This window comes from Macaca nemestrina, chromosome 5, assembly GCF_043159975.1.
Source record: "Macaca nemestrina isolate mMacNem1 chromosome 5, mMacNem.hap1, whole genome shotgun sequence".
Taxonomy (NCBI): Eukaryota; Metazoa; Chordata; class Mammalia; order Primates; family Cercopithecidae; genus Macaca; species Macaca nemestrina.
In genome coordinates this window covers 136,490,651-136,516,627 of record NC_092129.1, presented here as the reverse complement: position 1 = coordinate 136,516,627, position 25,977 = coordinate 136,490,651, and the positions used below count along the sequence as shown (strand labels likewise).

The 25,977-nt window shown below is 36.6% G+C and overlaps 2 protein-coding genes across 7 annotated transcripts in view; one reads left to right on the top strand and one right to left on the bottom strand.

Moving 5' to 3' along the window:
• The window catches only part of LOC105489521 (ectonucleotide pyrophosphatase/phosphodiesterase 4), a 14,468-nt gene extending 8,451 nt beyond the window's left edge, over positions 1–6,017 (top strand). For 2 of the 4 annotated variants that reach the window (XM_011754352.3, XM_011754351.3), the window contains exons 3-4: positions 601–771; positions 2,643–4,371. In XM_011754352.3, coding sequence (XP_011752654.2) covers positions 601–771; positions 2,643–3,007 — 536 coding nt within the window. In that variant the 3' untranslated portion in view covers positions 3,008–4,371. Of the gene's footprint in view, positions 1–600; positions 772–2,642 lie in introns of all 4 variants that reach the window. The other 2 variants (XM_011754350.2, XM_024795275.2) reach the window with 2 other exon arrangements.
• On the bottom strand, positions 4,515–25,977 carry LOC105489519 (ectonucleotide pyrophosphatase/phosphodiesterase family member 5). Of its 3 annotated transcripts, XM_011754348.2 has the most exons (5): positions 25,749–25,882; positions 24,683–24,742; positions 22,091–22,954; positions 20,065–20,241; positions 4,515–17,897 (listed from the first exon to the last, which is right to left on the bottom strand). In XM_011754348.2, exons 3-5 carry the CDS (start codon positions 22,917–22,919, stop codon positions 17,470–17,472), a joined length of 1,434 nt encoding a protein of 477 aa, XP_011752650.1. In that variant the 5' UTR covers positions 22,920–22,954; positions 24,683–24,742; positions 25,749–25,882; the 3' UTR covers positions 4,515–17,469. The 3 variants fall into 3 exon arrangements, with proteins under 3 accessions (XP_011752650.1, XP_011752651.1, XP_011752649.1); XM_011754349.2 differs by lacking the exons at positions 24,683–24,742; positions 25,749–25,882 and adding an exon at positions 25,889–25,977; XM_011754347.2 differs by lacking the exon at positions 24,683–24,742.

Below are 25,977 nucleotides of genomic sequence, written 5' to 3'. Positions count from 1 at the left end.
GGGGGGGTGGGTTGTATAAAAGAATGAAGCTCTGGCTTTTTGTAGTTTAGAACCATATACTCAGAGTGAGATTATATGTGTTTTTCCTCTTCTTTACAAGTTTAGAGTAGTTGACTTACGGTTTAGTTATATGGGTTATGGTTTAGTTTCAAAGTGAATATTTCTTTGCTTTTGATATATCTAATTATTTGCACTAATGGAAAAAGGAAATTTTTATCCTTCAACATCTTAGGTTTTGGTGTGTGATGTTTAGTGGTGACAGTGTGAGGTACCTTTCTTCTACTGATCACAGAATTAGTAGTTAGTAGTAACATGTAATTAGTTTATGTTTACTTAGGAAGATACACATGAAAAATGTCCCCTTTCTATAAAAGTCCACCACGGTAATCCACAAAGTGAAACAGATTTGTTAATGTTTGAGAAAGGTGTGTGTTTGTGTGTATCAGTCCCCAACACTGTCACATTATTATTGCTCTGTTTTTTTAAGAAGTGATTTAATAGATGATATTATCTATAATTCACTTCCAGTTATTCTAGTTAGACATATTTTTTCCTTACCAATTATAACTTGTTTCCTTTGCTGTTTCCTTTTTTTCTCAGATAGAACAGAGGTTTACAACAAACTGAAAAACTGTAACTCTCATATGAATGTTTATCTCAAAGAAGACATTCCTAACAGATTTTATTACCAACATAATGATCGGATTCAGCCCATTATTTTGGTTGCAAATGAAGGCTGGACAATTGTGCTAAATAAATCATCACAAAAATGTAAGTATTTAGTTGAGATATTTCTGTTGTATAGTAGGAACAAATCATGTCTTGTGATACCGTTGTGTTAAGAGGGTACTTCGACTTAAAGAAGTTCACACAGAAGAATTAGTTCAATTTTCAACCAGATAATTCCCAGGTCTTCATTTCATAGAATTTACAGTAATCACAATTTTCTTTAAATTAGAAAGTAGATTTAAGAGTGAAGGCATAGTCTTACTTTCTTTCCAAAACTGCAATTACTGTCAGTAATTTTCAAGATTCATTCTCTTGATTTATACAAAATAAAAGAGAGAAGTAAAGAAACAGTAAAAGGGGAGAGATTAGCTAATCCTTGTTCTTGTGTGTGTTAAAAAAAATTTGTCTGAGTAACCCTAAGTCTTCCCCAGTGACAAAATCATTTACCTGAATGCTACAGCTATTTAGAACACTGGGCAAGAACCAGAAAGTAACCAGACAAAAAAATCCACCAAGTGAACAAAACAGATACATCAAAATCTCTCCTTAAAAATGTATAGGAGAGAAAATGTGTAGGGGAGAGTTACAGTTCTTGCCTCAAACTGAAGCTTATTTATCCATATTTCATATTCAATTCAAATGCTTTTTTAAAAATCTAATTTTGTGGCCTATACTAAGGGTCAGCAAACTTTTTTAGTAAAGGGCCAGGTAGAAAATACTTTAGGCTTTGTGGGCCAGCTGGTCTCTGTCTCAGCTACTCAACTCTGCCTTTATTGTGTGAAAGCAGCCATAGACAACCTGTAAACAAATTGAAGTGGTGGGTTTTAGTGAAACTCTGTTTACAAAAAGGATGGAGGGCTGACCTTCGCTATGGGCTGTAGTTTGCAGTTCTCTGATATATAGCAATTTAGAAGTATCAGGCAAGCATAGGACAGACTCAGGGTCAATGAAGTTTGTATTATTTACATCAGTGTTATATGTTGCATATTCGTTATTGAAAACTGCAAGTATAGAAAAGCATAGGAAAGAGAACAAAAACTATCCATAATCCCTCAGTACAGATTTATAGGCAAATGTTAATTGTGGGCATTTCCCCCCATCCAATCTTTTTTCTTATATATATATATGTGTGTGTGTGTGTGTGTGTGTGTTTTAATATTGAAATCTTTCTGTATATTCTGCTTTTCGTCATATTTTTTATTTTTATGATGAAATATTTCAAACATACCACCAAAGAATAATATAACAAATATCAATATATTTATCACTCAGTCACCTGTATGTAATATGAAAGTGGGAGCTCATTAAATACAGCTGGTGTGCATTAAATGGCAACATTTGTTAAAGCTAAAAATTGGAAATTTATTATTGGAGTTGTATTAGGGACTATCATACGCTTTTCTTTAAGTCTAACTTTTACTGGGATGGAGTCACCAGGTTAGACAACACATTCAATGCAAGATCCTTCCTCTAACAATTGAGATAGGTTAGGCTGCAGATTTTCTTTTTCTCCATTTTCTGGCATTACTCATTCTGCTCTTCCCAGTTACACAGAACCCTCAGCCTGACCACTGTCTTTATAACTAGTACTGTTTGCAGTGAGCTTTTGCAAACAGTGCTGAGATTGCCAGGTGAAGTAAGTGGTACTAGGGCTGAAAGATAAGTACGTCAGGTTGAGAAGTGGTGGTAAAGTCTGAGGGTATGACCAATTGGGAAAAGGGGCATGTGTGTGTGTTTGTGTGTGTGTATTTGAGAAAGAGAGAGGGAAATAGGGAACATAGCTGAGTTGAAGAAATAGAAATTTTTATTTCTGGTCCCTTTCTGAAAGAATTGAATGTGTATATACTAGAAACAAGTTATTTTTTCCTAAAAAGTCTGATCTTATTTACTGATGTTGTTTTGTTCTTTTTCAGTAGGTGACCATGGTTATGATAATTCTTTGCCTAGTATGCATCCATTTCTAGCTGCCCACGGACCTGCATTTCACAAAGGCTACAAGCATAGCACAATTAACATTGTGGATATTTATCCAATGATGTGCCACATCCTGGGATTAAAACCACATCCCAATAATGGGACTTTTGGTCATACTAAGTGCTTGTTAGTTGACCAGTGGTGCATCAATCTGCCAGAAGCCATCGCAATTGTTGTCGGTTCACTCTTGGTGTTAACCACGCTAACATGCCTCATAATAATCATGCAGAATAGACTTTCTGTACCTCGTCCATTTTCTCGACTTCAGCTACAAGAAGATGATGATGATCCTTTAATTGGGTGACAAGTGTTAGGGCTTATACAAAGTGTCTTTGATTAATCACAAAACTAAGAATACACCCAAAGAATAGTGTTGTAACTATGAAAAAGAATACTTTGAAAGACAAAGAACTTAGACTAAGCATGTTAAAATCATTCTTTTGTTTTCCTTGTGTTTTGTTTTGGTTTATTTGCTAATAAGATAACCCTGACCATAGTAACAATGTTAGTAAATCATTAGGTCACATCTTCTGGTAGGAAATCATTAGGTAACATCAACCCTAACTAGAAATACTAAAAATGGCTTGAGAAAAATACTTCCTCTGCTTTTATTTTGCAATGAAGATGTGATACATCTTTAAATGAAAATATACCAAAATTTAGTAGGCATGTTTTTCTAATAAATTTATATATTTGTAAAGAAAACAATAGAAATATTTATGCAATTTGTGAATTTTGTATATTAGGGAGGAAAAGTTTCCTATATTTTTATATTTACCTTTAAGTAGTTTGTATTTCAAGTACCCTCTTGAGGTAGGAAATGCTCTGTGTTGGTTAATAAAGTTGGAGCAGACAGAAAAGATATAGCAAATGAAGAAATATTTTAAGGAAACCTATTTAAAAAAAACAACTGAGACCATTTGATAAAAGCCTGAGTTGTCACCATTACATCTTAAGCTGTTAGTCTTAAAGGTTATATCTTTTGAAGATTGTTGTTAATAAGAAATTCAGAAGAAAAGAGAGACAAGTGCTTTTCTCTCTATCTGTGCTTAATGCCTTTATGTAAATTACTTAGTTGTTTGTGCATGCCTGTGCAAGTGTGTTTGTGTGTAGTTGTGTGGACATTATGTGACTTACTATAGAAGGAGGTCAGAGATGGACTGTGGCCAGGCTTCCACATTCCTGAAACACACAGATCTCAGGAAAGGTTATTTTTGCACTTCATATTTGTTTACTTTCTCCTAACTCACAAGTTAAAATCATAACTTAATTTCATTAACTTTTATCTTTTAACTCTCTCATGTTTGTTGTAACCTGAGGTATCCAAATGCTGCAGAAAAATTTATGACCCAAATACAAATCTCAATTTGACTGGGACAGAATGAGGAATGGAGATTTTTATATTTATCTTTGGGACTATACCTTACATTTTAGGCTATAGAATAGTTAAGAAATTTTAAACAGAATTTAGTATCTTTGGTCTTTCACACCATTCATATGTTAAGTGGCAGAATAGCCTTAGTGCTACCTCCACTTTTTTCTCCAGTCTTTGCATCACAGAAATAATCCCTCTGTTTAACGTTTGTTCAGAGCCAAGGGTTTATTGTGAAGAACTGTCATCCTGCTTTTGCTAGCTGGTACCTTCTAGTAATCAAAATTAATATGAAGAAACTAGGTTGTGACAGACTAGATTATATTTAATAGGGGAAGAATTGGGCTCAAGAACCATTCATCAGTACATGAGATAAGCAGTTAATAGTATGATCTGTAAAGTTTTGACAATATAAAATAAACTTGGTAACTGTTTTACAAATATAAGAATGTAATAAATATGCAGCCCAGTTAAATGTTGATTATCTATGATGGTAAAGAAGAACAGTGGTGCCAGTCATCAAACATACAATGCATCCTATTGAGTCACTGCTAATTTCTTGAGCCCGGTATTTGCTGCCTGTTGTATTTGGGGTTGTTGAGAGGCATTTTCAAACCCTATATAAATAATCCATGCTGTTGGTCATAAATTGACTGTATTAAGAACAGTAAAATAAATGAAATAAAAACCAATAGTACTAATTTTGCTTTAAAAAATTTCCAATTTTTTCACATAAAACAGTAATCCTAAAGGTTAATATTAATAGTTGATCTAAACAGAATAATAGAAAAGTTCTACTTTAATTTCCGTTAAAAAGCGAATAGCATTGACACATTTAAAGCTTTTCATTTAAAGAAGTAGATGTTTTTGAAGTATCTAAAATAGTAGCAGAATATTTTATACTTGGTCCTTGCAATGGTGTGAGTTTTAATGATTGCATTAGCGTGATTGGTGGTTATCAGTTTCAGAAATCTATACTTGGCATCCAACTCATGAGTGGATTTTATATAGGATGGAATACGAAGGGATGTCCTGTCAGTATCTTAACCCTTTCAACAAGATATTTACATATTTGTCTTTCCTTACATTCTCAAAATATTGACTTGTAAATTAAGCAAAAATTTAAAAAGTATATGTTGATGGAACAAGAAGAATAGTATTTATTTAATAAAACATATATATTCAACTATGTGTTGATTCATTTGTATCTTTAAAAAAATTATCACTGTTAAAGCCATTGACTCCTTTAGTACACTGAGAAAATCCTACAGTAAAACTAGCCTTTTACATTAAGGTTTTGGTGTGTATTTTGTTAAATAACTAATATACTGCTCTATTTTCTGGGTGGTAGAAAGTATTTGGCTCCAGGAAACAATACCCCAAGGTAATGGGAAAGGTTTTGATTAAGTGTTTTTAATTCAGTCAGTAAATTCAGAATAGGTATATTCATGTATAACATAGGACAGTTCTGCTGCTGTTATTTATATGCAGTTCTTCTGGTAAATAGCAATAGAAAAAAACTTTCAATGTTTATCTATAGGTTTTGTATTATTATTCCATTAAGGTTTGGCTTAAGAATTTATAGAATTCTTGGAACATTAAAGGATTAAAATGTTTTTACATTGTTCTTGGGTGTCTCCTCCTTGGGCCCGTATCTGATAAGCTTTATGGATGATTGCATTTAATTCCTTTTATTTGGAGGGTTTTACTTCCTTGTTAACACGTAAAGTTATAAATGAAGGACAAGGAGGAGATGGAAAATGTGTATTTATTGTCAATTCTTAAAATAGTGTGTAAATAAAATAACATGAGTGTGCTTTAAAGAAATGTGTTATGTAGTGCCTTAATTTAAATTAAAATATTTTTGACTTACTTGAATTCAGAATTAATGACTTTGTTCATGATTTTAAAAATTTGTGTGAATAAAATCTACCAAAACATTCTGACTGTAATTATTAAATATAAAGTTCAGTGCCACTGGTGATTTTTACATTTGTTACCTTCTTGCAAAATATACTTACTGTGCTAGATGTTGACATGACTTAGTAATATAGAAGCCCAAATAGATATTAGGATTTTTTAAACTCTTTAACAAAAATTTTAAAACAGTGTATAAATATACAATCCAGCACAAGGACATCATTGGAAAGAAAGCCAAGATAAGTTTTACAGAGCCTCCAGAGCTGTAATTTATTGGCTTACGGTAGAAGAGAAGAGATTTGAAAAAAAACCGATTATAAAATAGCGGGGATGATGGGGGAAGCAGTCTAATATTTAAACTTTGTTTTGTACATAGCCATAGGTATTTAATGACTTGTCCAATTGCATATGGATTCAAGAAAGTTCCCTCTATTAGAGCAGTGATTAATTCATTTCCTATTTTTGTATTAAGAGAACACTGCTAAGAATTGTAGGAAAAGAAAAGAATAAATGGCACTTTTTTTTACTCTGAAAGAGAATTATTTCAAAAGTGGTAAAATGTTATTTATACCAACAAATTACCTATGTGTACTCATGGGTTAACTCTTGCTGCTGAGAGCCTTGTATCCAGAATCATTTTCCAGACCCTGTGCTTCCTGAGGTTCAGATGCTAACTTTGCCTCTTTCCCCAACTCCCAGCCTCCTTAGTGCCTATGTTTGGTTATTATTTACATCCTTCTCCATCCACTCCAGTAGTGTACTCCCACACACATTCACAACCATTGCTTGAAAGAATATGTGAGAATCTAAATGATCCAATTGGGCTTTGGAGTCCTGTAATAGACATGCTGATCACAACATATATGTGTATGTGTGTATGTAAGTATATGTGTAAGTGTGTATATATGTGTGTGTGTATATACTATATAGGCACACATATGTGTGTATATATAGTTCTGTATTCTAATGTATAAGTATGTGTATATGTTGAAATGACTAGATCCTCTGACTCCTGTCCCATGGTCAAAATTACCTGGGAGGTAAAAGCAGAGTCTATATCCAAAGAGTAAGCCAAACTGCTGTGCAGGCTTTCTGTGTGTCCACAAGTCTTTTTTTATTCCTTTGGCCTCTGAAATGTCATTTCCACTGTCAATACACAACCTAGTGAGCTCTTCTACTGACAGCTCCATGATGATGATTTATAGACATGTCTCCAGTCTAGACTTTCCTTTTGTGTTAAAGATACAATTTGCTGTTAATTTAATCAGCATTACATTCATATCAACCATGCTCTATCTCACTTTCGTAGGTGGGGTGGTGGAAAGGAGCAATAGAAATTAACCCCAAAACAAGTATAGAAAATTTCACTATACAAATAACCATTTTATAAAGGGGCTTCTATAGGTTAGACAGAGTACTATGGATTTACAAAATGTTTGAAATATCCACTGAGGAGAGTATGTTTTTTACACTCAAAATTTCTGTGAAGATTCTCCCTCCCCCTTTTTTTCGTAATCTTAAAAAGACATGTTGGGTACTGTATCAAGTACTGCTAGACTGTGTAATTCAAACCAATGCTCTTACTGAGGACTAGAAAATCTGGACAAATAAAAGACTGTGTTTATGCGTTGAGGAATTTCCAAGAAAGTGAAGAATGAAGAGGTTAGGATTTAGAAGGGAAAAAGTCCCCATAAACATGAGTCCCTAAATGGCATCTGTGAATTGTAGAAGAGGCTGCTGAAGGGCTGAGAAGCTAACCTAATCAAAAGAGACTAGGAGGGGGTGGTTGAAGGAGAGAAGGCACAGATGTGAATGTATCTATTAAAGTCATGCATCTGCACTATTTGGCACAAATAAATTTGAAAATATAAATGAATAATTTCCTAGGAAAAAATATTGTTGGATAAAACTGACTCCAGTAGAGGAAAAGAAAACAAAAACATACCAGTTTCTGTATTTAGGAAAAGGTTGAGACAGTTATAGTGTACAAAAAGTATCAGACCTCAAAGACAATAATCCTTTTTTTAGTGACTCTATCAGGCTTGGATATCGTTTATATTTGCCTCAAAAAACTAATATTTTAGAAAATGAAATATATTATTTTTAAGGTGAATAAAACTGATATCAAACTTAACAAAATAGCACACACAAAAAAACTATGGACCAATCTTGAATGAGAGAAACATTTTTCAAAAATGAGAATTCAACCATATCAGTAGTTAGATGTAAATAGACTGAACATTCCAGTGAAAAGGCAGAGATTATCAAATTAGATGAAAAAGCAATATCCAACTACATGTAGTCTACAAGAGAATCACTTTAAGTACAAAGACACAAATTGAATTTTAAAAAAGGATAGAAAATAACGTGCCATGGAAACTGTATTAGTCCATTCTCACTCTGCTAATAAAGACATACCTGCGACTGGGTAATTTATAAAGGAAAGAGGTCTAATTGACTCACAGTTCCACAAGACTGAGGAGGCCTCAGGAAACTTACAATCGTGGCGGAAGGGGAAGAAAATATGTCCTCTTCACATGGTCGCAGCAAGGAGGGAAGTGCAGAGGAAAGGGGGGGAAGCCCCTTATAAAACCATCAGATCTCATGAGAACTCACTATCATGAGAACACTATGGAGGTAATTGCCTCCTTGATTCAATTACCTCCCACCAGGTCCTTTCCACAACACGTGGGAATTGTGGGAACTACAATTCAAGATGAGATTTGGGTGCAGACACAGCAAAATCATACAGAAACTAGCCATAAAAAAGCTATAGTACACATATACATATTAATATCAGACAAAGAGTCTTCAAGACAGTAATTTTCAGAGATAGGGAGATTTCATTAATGTACAAGCACCAATATGAAAGGAAAGTATGACAGTTCTAAAAGTGTTCATACCTAAAAACAGCTTAAAAACACATTAATCAAAAACTGATGGAAGTAAAGAAATAATTCATAAACATAATTGAAGAATTTAGCACTCCTCTCTAAGTCATTGATACAACAACCACACCAAGAAAAAAAGACGATAAAGATATAGAAGACTTGAGTGATTTTATCAACCACCTTGACTTAAATGAGATTTAGAGATTACAGCTCCAAACTGCAAAAGATATTCTTTTTGTAAGTACGCATTGAAGAATTACCAAGTTAGGCCATACACAGGACCAGAAAACAAGTCTCAGTAAATAATCACAAAGAATTGCAATTTTACAAGGTATATTTTCTGACCACAGTGGAATGAGAGTCAATACAATTTAGAAAGTCCTTAAATATTTGGAAATTAAACAATACACTTTTAAATAACTTACGAGAAAAATAAAAATAAGGCAAATAAAATATTTGGAAATGAGTGATCATGAATATGTAGCACCAACATCTACAGTACGCAACTAAAGCATTAGTTAGAGGGAAATTTGCAGCTTCGAATGCCTATCTTAAGAGAGGCTGAAAGGTTCAGAATCAATGATTACAGCCTTTGCTTTAGGAAAACAGTAAAAGGAGGAAATAATCCAAAGTGAGTGGGAAGAAGGATATAATAAAAATAAGATCCAAATTAAAGAAATAGTAAAGAGAAAAATAAATTGAAAATTTATTTTTTAAAAACATACTAGTAAAATTGGTAACACTGCCTAAAGAAAAAGGGAGGTAGCAGAAACTAGCAATATCAGTGATAACAGAAGGGCCATCACTGCAGATCCTACATATATCAAAAAAAAAATACAGAATATTATGCCAATGGATTTGACAATTTAAATAAAAATGGATAAATTCACTGAAAAAATGCAACTTACGCAACAAATACAAAACTAAATAAAAATTTTGAATAGCTTTATATCTATCACAGACATTAATTTATCGAAAACATTCCTATGAAGAAAACTTCAAGTCCAGGTGGTTTCACTGATTAGTTCATCACACATTTGATGAAATAAATGATGCCAGTTTTACATAAATTCTTATGGAAAATACAAGAAGAAGGAATACGTTTTATTTATTTATTTATGAGATGGAGTCTCGCTCTGTCGCCCAGGCTGGAGTGTAGTGGTGGATCTCGGCTCACTGCAACCTCCACTTCCTGGGTTCAAGCAATTCTCCTGCCTCAGCCTCCTGAGTAGCTGGGACTACAGGCACGTACCACATTGCCCAGCTAATTTTTGTATTTTTAGTAGAGATGGTGTTTCACCATGTTGGCCAGGATGGTCTCCATCTCTTGACCTCGTGATCAGCCCACCTCGACCTGCCAAAGTGCTGGGATTAGGGGCTGGAGCCACCACGCCCAGCTAACACATTCTTGTTATAAGGCCAGTGTAACACTGGTACGACAACATGAAAAAAATATATTAAAAGACCAGTATTCTTATGAACAATAATACTTAACTAAATATTATCTAATTGAATTCAGTGGTAATTCAAAAGGATAATGCACATGAATAAGTGGAGTTCACTACAGGGCACAGAATCATTTTGATCACTGAAAATCAATCAATGTTATGCTGTATATTAATAGAAAAAAGAACACATTATCAAGTCAATGAACGTGCAAAAGCACTTGGCAAAATTCAACCCTTATTTATTAGTTGAACAAACTGATTAAATTTGGAATAGAAGGAAACTTTCTCCAGCTGAGGAATGACATCTATAAAAACAAAACAAAACAAAGCCAAAGCTCATATACTGAATGATGAAATATCAAATGTTTCTCTCCTGAGATCAGGACCAGGGCAAGGATGTCCACTCTCACCACTTATATTTAACATTGTACTACAGGTCCTAGCAAGTGCAATAAGGAAACAAAAGAAATAAGTATTGGAAAATGAAACTCATATTCACAAATGCATGATAGTATACACAAGAAATCTAATAATCTACAGATAAACTCTGAGGTTAAAAAATGGCTGGATATCAGGTCAATATACAAAAATCAAGTGTATTTCTATATCTTAGCAGAAAACAATTAGAAAAGGAAAATTTTAAACTCATATTATCTACATTGCTATCAATAAGCATGGAATATTTGGGAATAAGTCTAACGAAATACATGCAGAATCTTTGCACAGAAAATTATAAAGGAGTTAAGGGAGACCAAAATAAACAGAGGGCTATATAATGTTTATAGGTTGGAAGGTTAAACATTGTAAAGATGGCAATTCTTCCCAAATTGATCGTTGCATCCAAGCAATTTCAGCAGGGTTTTATTTGTTTTTTTTTTATGGAACTGTGGAAGCCGACTCTAAAATTTATGTAGAAGTGTGAAGAGCCAAGACAATTTTGAAAAAAATAAAATGGTAGGACATACTCCGTCCGGTGTCAAGAATAATTCTAAAAATGTAATAAGAGAGTATGGTATTGACACAAGGATTTAAAACTAGATAAACAGAATTAATTACCTTTGTTAAAATCAAGAATCCATACCTGTGTGGGTGTATTAGACTTCTCTTGTATACCCTCAAATGCAGTCAATATACTCTTGCTCCAGTTGTGTTTTGGCTTTGACTAGCTTCCCACAGATGCAACCTGACAATGCTTAGCCTCTTTCTTCAGTTCAGACATGACTGGCCTAAACACTAAAGCGTTGAGTGCTTCTGAGATCACACTTGGCACTTGTGCATGCACTTTTCAAGAAATATAGGGAGTTAATGCCCATGGGGCCATGTAAAGGTACAAAGAGAAGGCAGCTGTCTGCAAGCCAATAAGAGAGCCCTCACCAGGAAACAAATCTGCTGGAACCTTAATCTTGGACTATCCAGCCTCCTGGAACTGTGAGAAATAAATGTCTGTTGTTGAAGCCACCCCATATTTGGTATTTTGTTATGGCAACCACAGCTAATATAATAAATAGTCCCAATACCATAAGAATCTCTTGTGTTGCCATTTTATAATCACCTTCCATTTCAAATTTTGTCATTTAAAAAATAGTATGTAAATGGAATTTTACAGTATGTAACTCTTTAGCATTGGTTTTTCCACACAGCATAATTCCCTGGAGATCCATCCAAGTTGGTACATTTGGGGAGTTGGTCCTTTTACTATGTGGTCTTCCAACTTTTGCACACGGTATGTCTCTTTATTTATTGAAAATTTCTTTGATTTGAAGGCTTCTTTGATTTATTTTGTCAGTATTTGGTAATTTTCAGGATCCTGAACCCATTTTGTTAAGTTTATATCTAAGTATTTTATTTTCTTCGGAGTGAATGTAATGGTATTACATTTTTAATTTAAGTTGTTGATTTATGAGGTAAACTTGTTCCTAATAGTTCTCTATTACCTTTTTAATATCAGCATGGATAGCCTCTATTTCATTTCTGATATTGTGATTTTGGCTGTTTTTATTTTTGTCAGTCTTGCTATAGGTTTATCAATGTTACTAATTTTTTTAAAGTAGTAGATTTTTATTAATTTTCTCTACTGTTTTTCTAATTTCAATTTCATTGGTTTCTATAGTTATCTTTACTATTTTCTTCCTTTGCTTTCTTTAACTTGCTCTTCTTTTCTAGTCCCCTGAGGTATGAACTAAGGTTGTTGATTTAAGACTTTTCCTCATTTTATGTAAGCCGTTAGTGCTATAAACTTCCCTCTCAGTACTGCTTTAGATTCATCCCTTATATTTTGATATTATATATTATGTTTTCATTTTCATTAAATTCTTTTTTTTTTTTTTTTTTTTTGAGACGGAGTCTGGCTCTGTCGCCCAGGCTGGAGTGCAGTGGCCGGATCTCAGCTCACTGCAAGCTCCGCCCCCCGGGTTTATGCCATTCTCCTGCCTCAGCCTCCCGAGTAGCTGGGACTACAGGCGCCCGCCGCCTCGCCCGGCTAGTTTTTTGTATTTTTTAGTAGAGACGGGGTTTCACCGTGTTCGCCAGGATGGTCTCGATCTCCTGACCTCGTGATCCGCCCGTCTCGGCCTCCCAAAGTGCTGGGATTACAGGCTTGAGCCACCGCGCCCGGCCTCATTTTCATTAAATTCTACGTAGTTTTAAATTTTTCCTTTGAGACTTTCCTTTTGACCCAGGGACTATTTTTAAATGTGTTGTTTAGTTTCCATGGGTTTAGAGATTTTCCTGTTGTCTTTCAGTTGTTGATTTCAAGTTTGACTCCCATGTGGTCAGAAAACACAACTGGTATGATTTCAATTCTTTTAAATTTGTTGAGGTTTGTTTTATGACCCAGGATATGGCGAATGGACCTATGGTGGTGAATATTTTATAAGTGCTTGAGAAAAATGTTTACCCTGGTGTGTATTCTTGTCAGTTATGCTGTTGTTTGATCGAGTACTCTCTGTATGTTACTAGATCCTGTTGTTGATTGTGTTGTAGAGATCTTCTATATTCTTTCTGATTCTCTGTCTAGATATTCTAGAAGTTATTGAGAGGAGGGTGTTGAATCCCAATTAAATTGGGATTTATCTGTTTTTCCTTTCAGTCCTATCAGTTTTCCCAACATATGAATCATTTTGGTGCTGGTGTCAATTGTTTTTTTCTCATTGTAATTGTGATTTTCTTGGTTTTAGGTATAGCAGGTAATTTTCAGTTGTATCCTGGATATCTTATATATTACGTAATAAGATGATGAGTTCTCTTTACATTTTTTATTTTAGCAGAAAGTCACACTGTTTAGGTTTAGCATGTAGATCTTGTCCTACTTTTGTGGGCTGTGATTCCAATGGCAGCTTAATTTTCACAGCCTTTGGGGTGCTATTGGATTACGGTCTGCTTGGATTGTGGTGCTCCTGGAATTCCCACTTGTCTCTGCTGGTCTTGCCTGAGGAAAGCAGAAGGGTTTTCCCCGGGCCAGCTGTCAGGTATCTCTTGGTAGGGGAATGGTGTAGTGGGATTCCTTTATTGGTGCGCCTTGCCCGTTGCAAAGTCTCTGGGTAGAGCAGGAGAGTCTCAGGCCATGGGAACAAAGAGGTTCCCCAGATTGTCTGCTGTAGCTTGGTCTCTTTTGCAGATTTTTTGTCCACCTCTATGTCTCTCAGTGGAAGAGTGTTTCAGTGGTGGGAAGGATAATGCTCCTCTTGGCTGCTCTTTAATGGGACTCCCAATCAATATTCCTCGTTGGAGGGTTATGGTAATTCCCCTTGCTGATGACACGGGTTACCCTGATGTTACCAGAGATTCTTTGACCTAGGGGAGGAATAAACCTCCCTGGGCTGCTGTCTTGGTAGGCGGGGGTTAAGAAATGCCGGCTCTGTGTGGCCTCCTTCCGTTAGGTGGGAAGCACGTGAAGCCCTGCCGCTGTGCTGTTTTTCCAGCCCCCGGTTCCCTAATCAGCTCGCAGCCTTATTACCAACCTTCAGAGTCTCTTGCACCATTTCCAGGCTCTATAATTATGCTTAGTGTGGAGGAACAAGGAAAAGCAGGACCACGCTATCCTGTCCTGATTAGAAGTCAAAATATATTTTAAAACGTCTTTTTAAAAAGAATCAAATTGCCCACAAGGTTATGAGGAATTACCAGGCTGACATTCAAAGAAGACTGAAATCCTAAAAGAGTGTAGCATTCAGGACATTTTGTCCTGGGGCATTGCCCTTGGGCATTGGCCAATCTGGAAGAAATCTATAAGCCTTGTGTAGCTGAACGTAAAAAGTTGGACTAGAGAGCCTGCCAAGGGTGGGAACATCGGTTAACCACCTCCTGCTAGGGGTAGGATCTCAAGGGGCTACCTTAGGATGAACCGGAAGTAAACCAACCTAGATGGCAGCTTGACTTTGAGTATAAACTCAGTCACGGAACCTGGGTCCTTCCTCCAGCTCTGGCACTAATATGTCGTGCAAATTTCACAACTTTGCAGGAGCTTTTGTTAAATCAAGGATTGAATGATCCCTTAGAGCTTTCCCAACTCTATGATTATCAAGTTATGTTTTTCTACTAATGAAAAACAAAAAAAAAAATGTGAGAACTAGAAGAGCTGGGGTCTTTCATTAGATTTTCTAGAAATAATAGGTGCTTGTAAGAAACTAAGACTAATAATAGGATACTTACAAGGTCACAGGGCATTTTGAAAAGCAATTTAAACTTAAACTGCAGGTGATGGAGAAGACATTGTAAAATACAAACTGAATTTTAAAAAATCCAGATGATTAATAAACTTTACAAAATGGTTGATATAGGACGATGTTGAAAAAAAAAAGGGGGCACAGGAGAAGCTCCATTCCTCTGACCTTTCTAAAATTCTTACAATTAGTAAGATTAGCTAGTCTTTTATTTCCATGTACTGATTTTGAGTTCACTGCATGCAAAGCTTGACCATGAAGACATGCAGGTAAAACAAAACAACAACAAAAAGATGTCAATGATAAGTGATGTGATTTTCCCAGAAAAGTTTAAAGTTTTATTTTCCTTCAGGTAAACTCTCCTATTTTATAGGAAAATAAGTATCTGTAAATAAACCATCTGATAATCAAATATTCATATGTGAATTTACTAATGTAATAGCACCTTCTAAAATGAATTTAACGCAATTATTAATTTAAACGGACAGACAGCATAATAGTAATGCTTTAAAATGGACCAATTTCACCTTCCAGTCATTTTGCTGACATTTCAATAATACAGGGTAAGTTCACAGCTAAAAAGCAAGCCAACATGAGTGCTCATGTATTCTGAGATGTCTAATCCAGAGTCCATACTTCTGGGGAGTTTGCTACCTACCATATAATTTCCTAGCTTTTTAATCCGTAGGCCATTTCCAGTTATTTGATTCTATTCTATTAAGAGGTTTTATAATGAAATGGGAATTATGTGCCAACATTCCTTACTGGTATTATCATTTTAAAAAATAAGACATTCACCAACTTTTAGGAAGCACTTAAATTTGGTTAAATTTTTAACCATGTTACTTCAGTTCTTCACATCCAATTTGTCCTTTCTTTCTGGAATAGTTATACAGTTTTACCTACTCATTAGCCAGTTGGTGCATATATATATATGAAATCACAATACTATCCAAGTGTCTGTAAAGTGCTATTTTCTTCAAAGAAAGCCTTTCTTTTCAGGGCTTCCTCTTTCCTCTAAGAAGCCACATGTAATACCATGCCTCTCCCAAACTTCTTGATTGCTTAGAAATCTAAAGCTCAGCCTTAGGTTGTTGGAATGAAAAAGACTGAGATGACCAGGCAGGTCAAAAGTACTACCTTGGAAGTAGAAGTCTATTTGTGAACTTGGATTCAGCTTTGATTCCACTGAGCACCCGGTAGGTGGGTATTCACATATTTCTTGAAATAGGGCTATATCATCTCGGCTCCCATGTTTTGATACCTGTTACCACAAAGAGTTATTTTGCTGCCTTTTTCTAGTATGCACACTTTACCACTGTTCTGAGTGTCTTGTAAACATCTCACATGTGGTCCTATTTTTTTTTCCAGGCTCCACACAGTTCTTTTCAAGGATTGAGTGGCCAATATTTTACCTAATACAGCTTGTGCTCTTTTGCAACTTTGAATCTTCAAATGTTCAAATCTAAAAGATGCTTGTGCTGTTATCATGTGCTACCAGAAAGAAAACAAACATTGTTTTATCCAATTTGATTTTTAATGTAATTAATAGTGATTTAATTTTCAAAGGAGGAAATAATTACAAACAAGAGAAAACATTGCTGAGATGGTGCCTGGTCACTTCTATTCAGACCATTGCTGAACTATATAGAAAAAATGTATATTCATGGTGTCTTCATTATTATGAAAATCACAGTAATATGACTCATCAGGAAATCACAATAATTTTATGACAGAAACAATATAGTTAGAATGAATCTGTCAGTACTTGACTCTCTTTTGGGGAAAAATAAATGCAAATCATGTTCTTTGGAAAGAAATATGACAAGAAATGCCCATAGTTGCATTCTGCTGTTGGGAATACATCTCCAAAATTCAAGGTTCAAAGGTTATCACATTTAATTTTCAATACTTATCACTTTCTTCTTCTCTCAATTTATGGAGATAGATTTCTACATTCATTATTTGGGATTATTAGAAATTTCATTCAGTTTGAACAATGAGTAACAAGTATTCTGTGACATGGGTGCAAAAAGTTGTCATTTTCAATCAAGTTATAAGACATAACTGTCCATAAAGTGCATTTCAAATTAAAGTACCCATCTGGAGAGAAATTTAAAGTGCAGTATATAAGGTACTTTACATAGTACAAAGTTACTAAATATATACGTTATATGTGCCAAGTCCAAATAAAGCAGGATCTTATCTGTCCCTTTGCTACAGTGAACAATGGAGACATACTCTTACATCTTTATTCCTTTGCAGGTGTAAGTATTTTGGTATCTCTCTCTCTCTCTCTCTCTCTCTCTCTCTCTGTGTGTGTGTGTGTGTGTGTGTGTGTGTGTACCTAAAAATGTAACTGCTTAATGGTTTCTGCAAATGTCTGGAACTGGTTTCCCAGAATTTGAAACCTTTAAACACTGACATAATTATGAAATCTCCACTTCAATATGCAAATCCACTTCAGAGTAACATTAGGCTTGTAATAATGGTTGAGCTATTTCACCATGCATATCTTGTAAGGCAGGTATTTGACTGTGAATTAAATGTTTAATGAAAATTATAAAAAATACAATCACTATAATGCTGCCAAGAGAGACCCCTATGAAATAAGGGTATGACTGCTCTTGGTCATATTCTGCTGGTTTGACACTACCAGGGAGGAGTATAGTACTCTGTGTATAAGGGACTGCCCTTGGTATTGCTGAATTGAGCAGATCCTGGACATTCCAGAATGATCCATTGTGTGGCATGGCGGTGATATTAAGGAGGTGGCATAGTAGTGGGTACAAATCTGTGGAGTTCATGGCTTCTTTTGAGAAATTCTTTCTGAAGGCAGGACCATGGGCTAAAAATATTGGATGCATTTCTGCTAACGCATTATCATAACCGTGGTTGCCTACTGTAAAGAGAAAATACGTGAAAAAGTTAGCTGGCTATGCATTAAAATGGACATAATTGTTGTATGGTCAAGTTCTGAACTTAAATGCACATCTTATCTAGTTTGACTGTAAACATAAAATAATCTTTGACAAACAATCTCTGCTGTTGTTCACATCACAATTCTCTTCAGGAAATGAAGAGTCAAATGGTTGTGAATCTTTCTCACAGGCCAACAGTGACTTAAACAGCAGGGGAAGAAGGGTAAAGAACAAAGCAGAGCCAAGTTAGGGAAAAATTAGAGTTTTGTTCTGTTTTAACTGGTGGCAAAGTAATATTCAGCAAATACTTATTGGGTACCTACTGTGTTCCAATGATTGTTCTAAAGATAAGAGATAAAGGTGCTCTTAGTCTTACTCTGAAGCCAATAAACTCACAGTGAACACAACAAAAGGGGAGATACAATACATTAAAAAAAAAAACAAAAGAAACCATAAAAATCAAACCTGTACTTAACAGCTATAATCTATTACTAAAAAACAAAGGTCAGAGTGGAGGAGAGTAGGAAACTCTTGATTTTGATGCCTCTAATCAGGATCCAACTTAGCATTATGTGCTTTTAGAGTGGCTACACATAAGGTAAAAACTTGGGAGTCTTCTGACATATGTATCAAATGACATAAAATGGATATGAAATTGATAATAGCTGGATGTCAAAGGCATGTGTGCCTAGCATGGTATCAAGGTGCAAGGCGAAGGAGCTACTGCTAAGATGGCACCCAAAGAAAACTGACAGGCTTTATCTTAAAGGTGGCAAGGAGAATGACTAGTAAATCCATCTCTAATACCCATACGTGCTACAGGGTACTATGCAATAGTAACACTCCCTGCCCCTGTCCCCCTCAAAAAAATCCTAAATCAGTTTTTCTAAAAGTCATAAACTGACCCCTAGTCATTTCAAAGTAATTTGAAATCTACCAGGCAAAATGTATCTAAAGAAGTCATTCTAGATGGCATGATTCTTTTAGGTTTATTTAAGTAAAAGTAACACTGAACTTTTGAATCACTAGTAATTATCTGACAGGGTACTGTGCTATTCCATTAATTAATAGTCACATTGGGAATATATCATTATATACTTTGTAATTGGATGATTGCTGCATTCATTTCTATGAGAAGTTGGGATCTAGACTCTCACTCATGAAGGCAAAGATAATTACCTCATATCGCACTTCTTATTAGAAATTCAGACTTAAAATTAAGTCATTGTGACTTATGTAAAATCTTTCCTATGAATAGGGACTTTGTTTTGTAGTGGTAGCCCTGATCATAAATGCTTGATCAAGTAGATGGTATTTAATAATGAATGCCTAAGGGCAATGGTTCTCAAACTTTTGTGTGTTTCACCAGGGCCTCACAGTTTCAGATTCAGCAGGTCTGTGTTGGGCCCAATAATTTGCATTTCTAACAAGCTCTCAGCTGATGTGGATGCTGCTGGGCCATGGAACACACTTTGAGAACCACTGCTTTGGGGCATTAGGGTTTAACTATTCTGGCATTAGGTATGCAGTGGTCAATCTTTAATTAATTATGAATCATTAAACATAATGTAATATAAATTGGAGTATTATTAAGGTTTTCTATCAAAAATAGAGGTGACCAATCTATTGTGTAACTGTAGTTCTGCAAACCATTTCTAGAGGGCCCTTTGAATTTATATTAACTTTAAAATACAAATCTTGCCAAAGATAGCAGTCCTTTTATGAGCAATCCCTCTAATATAAGAGCTACCTGCACAAGACATAAAAATCTGAACACTGGGTTATGGACCATTGTCTGTATGTAACAACTGTTTTAAGAACCAGAAACCATGTATCTGTACACATCTGCCACTATGAGTCACGAACACACTACAAATGCCATTGTCAGGCACCTGCTTTTCTTTTAATCAATAAACATGATAGAAACCCAATTCTACCTAAGGGACATTTTGTATATATCTTTTATAAATGAAGGACCAATGTCTAAAAACAGCATTTCTAGGTAAGTACTAAAACACTGTAGTTCCTTAACATTCAAGTAACAGAGAGTAAAAATACCAATCAACAAACTGCTGTATTATGTATTAAAACTGTTGTATTTTAGCAAAAAGCGATGCAGAATGGAAAGAAATACTATAACATACTCACACAGAAAGTCATCTGACTTATTCTGTAAAATGTGCCACCCTTCGTCAGCCACTGCTATGATTGGTTGAATTCGATTGTTGTATTTGTAATGCCACCTTTCTGGAATCTCTTCTTTCTTGTAAACAGTAAGGTTAGGATGAGCATGAGTTAGTGCTTCATAGACTTCATCAAATTTACCTAAAGAGAAGGGAGGAGAGGCACTCAGAACAAAATACTCATAGCTACAATCAACCAACCAACCATGGGCAACGGACTTGCTACAGAGGTGAAAAGCCACAGAGCTGAACAAAAGAAAAAATTCTTTTCCTCCTTAGGGAAAACAATTTTGGGAGGGGAAACTAAGAAATAATCTTCTAAGTTCACCTTATAGAATTAAGGAAGGGCATTTCATAGAACCAGGAACCTCTAAAGACTTCGATATACACATATATTAATTAGTGACACTATGTAAAATATCTAGGGTACTGCAATACCCAAACAAAAATAGCTAGGTTCTGGTAGTTGTAAGTGCAGACACAAAGAATCTCCAGACAAGAAAACATGGTGAGCGGTGAGTGAGGGCTGGGAAAAGAGACTGGAGGTGGAAAGCAGTTTGTAAAATGGAAACATCCAAAAACACTGGAGGTGTTGCCAAAGTACTCCCTATAACTACAAATGCAGTTACCTGGGCATTGTCTTTCATCCTTCTCCTGCCTTTCAAATCCATTGCTGAGGTTTCATCCTTACCTTCCACACCACCACAAGAGGACATTCCAATTTTATAAAGGAAATTGAAGGGTTAACATAATTTTCCCCCCTTCCCCTTCCCTTCCTCCCTCCCTCCCTCTCTCCTTTTCTCTCTCTTTCGTCCCCTTCTCTTCCCTCCCTCTCTCTCTCTTCCCCCCTGACTCTCTTTTTTTCATTCGACTGGGTCTCCGTGTCGCCCAAGCTGGAGTGCAGTGATACGATCATAGCTCACTGTAACCTGGAACTCCTGGGCTCAAGCAATCCTTCCACCTCAGCCTGGGATGCAGGCATGTGCCACCACGCCAGGCTATTTTTTTTTTTTTTTTTTTTTTTTTAGCAACAGGGTCTTGCTATGTTGCCCACGCTGGCCTCGAACTCCTGGCCTCAAGTGACCCTACTGCCTCGGCCTCCCAAAGTGCTGAGATTATAGGCGTGATCAACCACTCCTAGCTAATTTTCTTAAACAACAAAAAAAGGGCTGTTTGCTGAAAACTGTGTGTGTAAAACACACACATAGTTTAACATTCGCTGTTTCATACGATTCTCCTAATTCCCCTCTGAGGGATGGAATTCTCATTTGTGAGATATTATAGCTTTTCAAAATCTGCTCTCTCATTTGATGCCTAAGACCAACACTACAAGGTGATAAAATATGTCAAAGAGCATGCCTGAGTCATGTTGTCACTTATTTTGTGACCTCGGGATATTAAACCTTTTGAGGTCATTTACCTGTCATTTACTTGTCTTTAAAATGGAGACAATGCTGAGGTGACAGGTTTGGTATGAGGATTCCAGGAGAGGTTTGTAAAAAGTTTAAGATATTGTTATCACTTTCCACACTTATAAGGAAAATAAACCTCAGATTGATCAAAGCTCTTCCTCCTTCTTATCCTCCACAGCTTCCTTGTTAAGCAGGTCCAAGTTAGGAGTCTATAAAAGGCTTTGGGGCTTCTATGAAATAACTGTACATGTATTCAAGTTTTGTATGTATCTCTCCATCTCAATTTTTCTGAGAAGGGAGGCTATAGCTTTCATCATATTCTGTGATTCCAAAATGGTTAAAACCTACTGCCATACATATATAGAGCGCATCAATTTCAGTATTCTAGGAAAAAGGAAAAAAAATTAGGCTTTGAGAAAAGAGATTTTGTCTTTTCAGAGTCTTGAGGATTAAATCCCAGAATATTACCATGACACAGGCAAGTCTACTTTAAAGGCGCAGCAACAGAAATCCCCTATTCATTTGATCACACTGGGCAAATGCACATCTAGCTTCAGCTCACCATTCAGTCAGCCTTACCTTCTTTTGGCAAGATGGCTGCTACTGGTGATTGATCAATCAGGGTATAGTGGTCTTTATCCAGGTACTGGTCAAGTTCTATTAACCTTTCCTCAGAGCACTGCGTCATTCCGTGATCACTTGTGATGATTAGGTTCAGAGTGTCCCACAACTTTGCCTTTTTTAGCATTTGTATGAGATATCCTAACTTGTTGTCAATATCTGAAATGACAGGCCCCATGAGCGGACTGTCAGGTCCCAAATGGTGGCCCATGTCATCAGGGTCTTCCCAATAGAGAAGACCAAGATTTATGGGCTCTTCTGATGTAAACCATTCGATAATTTTGGCAACTCTATCTTCAAATGAAACTGACTCATTGTAAGGCATGTAATGAGTAGGAAAGCACTTATGTATTTCTACATCTGTTCCGGGCCACATGGCTGCACCACTAGTATGTCCTGCCCTCTGATTTGTGATCCATATTGGTGTCGCTTCTTCCCAAAACTTGGAATCATAAATATTCATGTGATCCAAGGAGAAAGATTTGTTCTGAATAGGATCAAACATATCATTTGCAACAATCCCATGATTCTCTGCAAAGAGGCCAGTTACCAAAGTATAATGGTTAGGGTAGGTTTTTGTAATAAAAACATTAGTAACTTGCTTCACGTGAACACCATATTTCATAACATAATGAAAATGGGGCGTTGGAACTTTATATAAGTAATCCCAACGGAATCCATCAAAAGAAACTAGTAGAACATTTTGCTGGTCTGGTTGGTGAGAAAAGGTGGTTAAAAGGCTCAGTGCAGCAAGTATGAAGGACACCAAGAGAAATTTCGAAGTCATTTTCAAAGTACTTGATCAGTTCAGTGTAAAATAATCTGTAGAATAAACACATAGAAATTAATGGCAATAATTTTGTTTTGTATACTTTACCCCAAACTCAGAGTAACAGTGTTTAGCAATCCTAGTTATATCATAAATCACAGCCTGGAAGAATTATGTCACAGAACTCCATATTAGACAAGAGACCTGGGGCTAAATGAATAATAAAGCTAATAAGTTTAATTGCATTTAAACAACTTTTTCCCTTCTGATAATTTATCTAAATATCCCTTAAAAGAATTATTTAAGTGAGCTCTTCAACAGCATTTTAAAATACGACATCATTTACATAAAACTTTTTAGAAACATTTTCAGTTTGATCCAGATTTCTGACTTCTGGTCAGAAACTTTTTTATAGTCAAATACCTGTGAACATACTTAACATTATGGCTAGAACAACTATGGCAACCTAGCAACCATGAAGTATCATTAGCAAATAAAATAATGGTGCATATATATATATTGTGTATATATATGTATATGCACACTTCTATTTTCAACCCCTATGTTTGGTTCATCACAGATGAAAGAAGTATTACTAAAGAGAGAGGAATATAGATGTATTTGGTTTCTTGAAATGAAATGACATTTGTGACATCCAGATATATTTATTGAAAAGTAATCTGCATTCATTTATTAATAATCAAATCATAGCCTTCTTTAAACTAAATAATTATATTCTAAACTAAATATTAACAGAAATACAATTCTGAAATTTGTTGCTGACTTTCCTAATGTTAAAATTTGTCAAAATTTAATCTCATCATTAATATGTGTAGTAAAAGCACTTCCCTGGTTTAAATCTCTGAATCAAGGTTGTTGGACTTTTCCCCTAATCTGTGTATATTTCTAAAATACTTTCATTCTATTGGAGAAAGCTAATAAGATGCTGTATGGATAAACAATAGATATATACATTTTGTCAGTTTTCATCCAGCAAGGATCTTTTGTTCTCTCCTTTTTCTGTCCAGTCCTGCATGAAGGTATTCATAAATCCAGCAAAAGTTAGATCAAACCATACTTGTACAAATAAATCTCTTGAAACTGGCTTTTGATATCTTCTTAAGCTGAAGACTTTTGTTTGTTTGAGAGGGAGTCTCACTCTGTTGCCCAAGCTGGAGTGCAGTGGCACGATCTCAGCTTACTGCAACTTCCGCCTCCCGAGTTCAAGCAACTCTCCTGCCTCAGCCTCCCGAATAGCTGGGACTGCAGGCGCCCGCCACCACACCTGGCTAATTTTTGTATTTTTAGTAGAAAGGGTTTCGCCATGTTGGCCAGCCTGGTCTCAAACTCCTGACCTCACGTGATTCACCGACCTCGGCCTCCCAAAGCGCTGTGATTACAAGCATGAGCCACGGCAGCCGGCCTGAAGACAATTTTAAACTTCAAAAATATATCCTGTTTCGCCTTGCTGTATTATAGCTGCAGGTAAATAAAAACTACTTGGCATGCTTGCTTTGCTTTCAGGAGTACAAGGTATATGTACATTGTGGGTATTGGCTGAGGGCAATAAATTGTTTTGCTGGTTTTAAACTGTGCTTTCACCATACTTAGACATTTCATAAACTGAAATTGTTTTAGGTATTGCTCTCAAGATGATGGCTCAAATGTTATATTTAAAAACGATTTCTTAGATGGCAATACTCTCTCTGATTCTGGAAGGAACATTAAAAATAGTTGCAGCAGGGAATAGCAAATAGGTTACTGCAAATATATTTACTCACCTATCTGGCTATGGACGGTAGTTGCTCTCTGTCCTTTCTCCCCCTAATTTTCTCTCCCACCTTTTTAAAACAAGGAAGGCTAGTATCAACTAAATGTAATTTAAAGCTAAAAACAGAGAAAATAAACTACATGGAACACCTGATTTTCATCTATCTTAGCAAATTAATTCGGCAAATGTGTAAGCAGGAGAAAATTGCTTTCTTGGGACCAACGAAAGTAAGCAAAGATTAAGTGTTGTCTAAAGCTTAGGAATGTCTGGCAAGAAGACTCAACATCACATCCATGACACAGAGAAATAAATACGTGGGGGTGGGGAATGAAAATCAGATTTTTTTTTTCTTCTTCGTGCACAAAATGCTGCACAAAATAGTGGAATCCCTGGATCTGGCTCCAGATTTCCTTGAGTACTTTCCAGTTCTTTCTCCCCTCCAACCCTTCCTCCACAAACAAGACTTGGAGATCAAGAAGGAAGGGGCACCAATTAAAGGGAAGAGGGAAAGTGCAGAAGGAGTAGGTTTGTGTAGCTCCGATAGAAGTCAAGGGCAGGAGGCCGGGCGCGGTGGCTCAAGCCTGTAATCCCAGCACTTTGGGAGGCCGAGACGGGCGGATCATGAGGTCAGGAGATCGAGACCATCCTGGCGAACACGGTGAAACCCCGTCTCTACTAAAAATACAAGAAAATTAGCCGGGCGAGGTGGCGGGCGCCTGTAGTCCCAGCTACTCGGGAGGCTGAGGCAGGAGAATGGCGTGAACCCGGGGGAGCGGAGCTTGCAGTGAGCCGAGATCGCGCCACTGCACTCCAGCCTGGGGCACAGAGCAAGACTCCGCGTCAAAAAAAAAAAAAAAAAAGAAGTCAAGGGCAGGGGGTCCATCTTCTCCACCAGGATTCCATCCTAGCCACCCAGAAGGGTCGCGGCGTAGGGTATGTTCCCAATTCCCAGTCATCCCGCCCACCGAGGCCTGGGCTTCTCAGATGTGCAGTGGCAAGGAGGGGGCGTTGCTTTAGGGGCCCAGAGGAGCCGTGTGGGTCCCCGGGAGGGAAGCCACCCACACCCGTGGACTCACCCTCGCACCGATCCGTTCAGTCAGCATTAATTTGGGGCAATGGGAGGGAGGGCCTGGAGGAGACCACCTCTGGCGCGCCGCGGTTAACGGCGGGAAGGTAACTCGAGGAAACGGCGCCCCCGGAACGCGCAGGAGCTCACCTGCACTCAACTCTGGAGCGGAGCGCCTGACCGCGCCGCTCCCCCGCGCCCTGCCTCCTGGCTCCTATTGGCTGCTGCAGAGATAGTCC